The sequence below is a fragment of the Papaver somniferum genome, unplaced genomic scaffold (genome assembly GCF_003573695.1).
Source record: "Papaver somniferum cultivar HN1 unplaced genomic scaffold, ASM357369v1 unplaced-scaffold_131, whole genome shotgun sequence".
Classification (NCBI taxonomy): Eukaryota; Viridiplantae; Streptophyta; class Magnoliopsida; order Ranunculales; family Papaveraceae; genus Papaver; species Papaver somniferum.
In genome coordinates, this window is record NW_020622270.1 from 1,411,485 (window position 1) to 1,414,577 (window position 3,093).

Here is a 3,093-nt window from a genome sequence, read left to right on the forward strand (position 1 = left end):
AGGTCTTAATCGGATCCAATATGTCGTTTGAAATTAGAATTCCAATAATTTTAACTTTAAGTTGGGAGAACACTTTTTTTTAAACGTTGTTACAATTATGCGAATAAAATCCCATAAGATTATAAACTCTGTTTTTAAATTCCAATCCTTGGTCATGCTGCATAATTTTCCATTATCAATTTAGAATTGTTCTATTTTGTTGCAGGATGGTGTAGCATAAGAAATTTTCAGGCCCAATTCTTTGCTTCAGTGACCTAAACCGAATCTAAATTCGTTGGCCCTAATTTTCTAAAACACCTGATTTCTGTTTTTGAAGCATGAATTTGATGAAGTAAACATTGATAATTTTCTTTTTTGTAAAAATTACGAAAAGAAAAATCTTACACCAATCTTTTTTCTTCTAATTGTGATAATGTTAGTAAAGTAAGAACTTTTGAAAACTCTAACCCAATGCACAATAACAATGAGTCTTTAACTAGACATGTAAATTGTCTTCCAGGTATAAGGTATTTGCAAATAAAATCGTTAATGATGAAAAATATGATATAATCTTTGGGCTTTTAACCCATTTTAAGAAAAATAATAATCACATATCTAAGGTTCAAACTTCAAACAGGTCCATCACCTACAAGCCCATGTAGCAAGGAAAAAAACGAAAGAAAGAAAAACTCCTCCACCCCAACTGAGTTTTGGAATCAAGCTACTGGACTTGATCTAATCATAAGGTCACCAATATCATCACCCAGTGACATTACTATTATATCATAATAATACGAAAATTACTTAATTATTACATGTAAATCTGATAAATGTGTAACACAAAAATAATTAAAATCATGTGTTGTAGTTAAGTGTCCCTACTTAAACTGGGCTTTGGTGTCCCTAGCAAAAGGCCACCCAAAACGGCACTTCATCTGCTAGCCATGGAAACAATTGCTTCCCTGCCCGGACAGGCCGACAACAGCGAACTAAAATATCGTGTGGTCCCAAACTTATCCAACTGTGTTAGATATACTGAGTCATAACTCATATCTCTTGCTAGGATATTATTTTATTTTTAGGTTGACATGGTCACATAGGTAGAAAATCATCCAACTGTATTAGATGATGAGCCAACTACCCTTCCGTTTTTGTTTTGTTTTTACCGCGACGTGTTACAAGAAAATCAACACCCATTTCAACCACAAAGCAATCGGCATGTGTTACCACAAAAAAAATCTATAAATACTCATACAAGAAGAGGGATAAAAGATAACAAGAAAATAAACACATTATATCTCTACTACCAGTTCGAAGTTCAAATATCTCTCATTTCCTTTCATTTTAAGAGTTCGAAGATGTCTGCTGATCAGAGTCCCAACACAGACGGATGGGTTCAATCAGCTAAGAACACAGCTAACGCAGCTGGGGGACATATCGGCAATGCAGCTCAAGCAACTAGAGACTTCGTAACCGGTGCAGGCCAGCCGAAAAAGGAAGAAACCCCTGGATTCCTTGAATCAGCTAAGAACACAGCTAGCACAGCTGGGGGACATGTCGCCGGTGCAGCTCAAGCAACCAAAGACTATGTAGTCGGTGCACCGAAAAAGGAAGAGACCCCTGGATTCCTTCAACAGGTAAATTAATTAGGGTCATATTAACAGTCAACACACAAGTTAATTAATATATTCTTGTTGATTGATTTTGATTTTTGGTAAATATTATGCAGACTGGAACAAATGTGATGAACACAGCACAAGGTGCAGCTGATACTGTGACGAAATCAGCACAAGGTGCAGCGGACGCTGTGAAGAACACAATGGGAATGAATGATGAAAAGAAATGATGAAATGATTTTTAATTTCATTTTTTTTTTGTGTTCTTTAGGAAAAAAGAATGCATCTTGTTTAGTTATGTCTTTTCTAGGTGTTTTTGTTGGTTATCTTTTTCCTCTCATATATTTTATGAGGTTGTAATAAATGATTCTCTATATTGGATATTGTCGACGGAAAATGGTCATTTATCCAAATATTTTTAAAATATGGTTCAAATAGACAAGTAAAAATTATTATGGATGAAATGGACACCCAAAAAATAACAAGGATGAATCATCCTGACTTAAACTTAGAAAGTAACAAGGATGAAACTGGATGCATCCTGATGTAAATTAAAAATAAAAAAAAGATATTTTGAAATATGGGTACGATGAAACTGTTTACATCCTGACTACTTTTACATTTTTGTCCATTTAAATAATATCAAAATCTGTCCTTTTCATTTAGGATTTGTTAATTTTGGTTTTTTTAACCAATTTTGTTTGTGTATTGTCAATTACTCTTTGTCACTTCGGTTTTTCCACATTTTCATAACATCAGCAACAAGCTGTTTCATAGTCCAGGTGGAAATAATTAATCAACTCTGACCAACAAAAAGTAACCCGTCATTCCTAGTTATCGATAACAGTTACGGGCCGTGGACAAAAGCCAGACTTAAGTTTTGGACCCTAGGCAGTGCATCTGCCTAGTTTTTTTTTTCTTTTCTTTTTAGCAGTAGGGTGCTGGGTGCATATTAAGGATACTTATTAGAAAATAATATATGAGAGTCTATATTTAGGAGATATGCACATTAAGTTGTGAGAGTTATATTAGGAAAGTGTCTATGTTTAGAGTTTGATTTTAGTTAGGAAAGTACTTTGAGTTGTCGTCAAGTTTGTGAGCAATATAAATAGGCTGCTGAGCCATGAAAGTTGACACCAAATTATTATCAATGTAGTCTATTACTTACGCGCGTTTATGCTCTCCTCTCTCTTGCTTGATCCTTAACATGGTATCAGAGCGAGGTGAGAGGAAGAAAGGTTTAAAAAAAAAAAAAGTTAGAAGAGTTTTTCCGTTTAGGGTTAAAAAAAAAACACGGCGCAAAGTTCTACTGATAATTAAACTGGTGTTTGTTTTTGCTTGAAATTAAGAAGACGTAAGGTATGTTGCTGCTCCAAAACCCGTGGCCTGTAAAGCCATGTTGCTGTTTTTCAAAGGAAGGAAGATGCTGTCATGAAAGCAAGGTTACTGTTCGTAACTTGTTGGATTGGAGAACAAGTTTTGATCGCTGTTAGATCTG

At 34.7% G+C, this 3,093-nt stretch overlaps 1 protein-coding gene across 1 annotated transcript; it reads left to right on the forward strand.

Annotated features, from left to right (window-relative positions):
* Positions 1-1,288: 1,288 nt before the first annotated feature.
* LOC113332552 (late embryogenesis abundant protein 1-like) lies at positions 1,289-1,859 on the forward strand. The gene is made up of 2 exons (XM_026579094.1): positions 1,289-1,616; positions 1,709-1,859. The coding sequence occupies exons 1-2, from the start codon at positions 1,338-1,340 to the stop codon at positions 1,823-1,825; spliced, it is 396 nt and encodes a 131-aa protein (XP_026434879.1). The 5' UTR covers positions 1,289-1,337; the 3' UTR covers positions 1,826-1,859.
* Positions 1,860-3,093: the final 1,234 nt, after the last annotated feature.

Excerpts from the sequence above, each read along its gene's own strand:
- LOC113332552 (XM_026579094.1), top strand. The coding sequence starts at position 1,338 with ATGTCTGCTGATCAGAGTCCCAACACAGACGGATGGGTTCAATCAGCT. Across the intron at positions 1,617-1,708 it reads CCCCTGGATTCCTTCAACAG|ACTGGAACAAATGTGATGAA; the intron begins GTAAATTAATTA and ends AATATTATGCAG.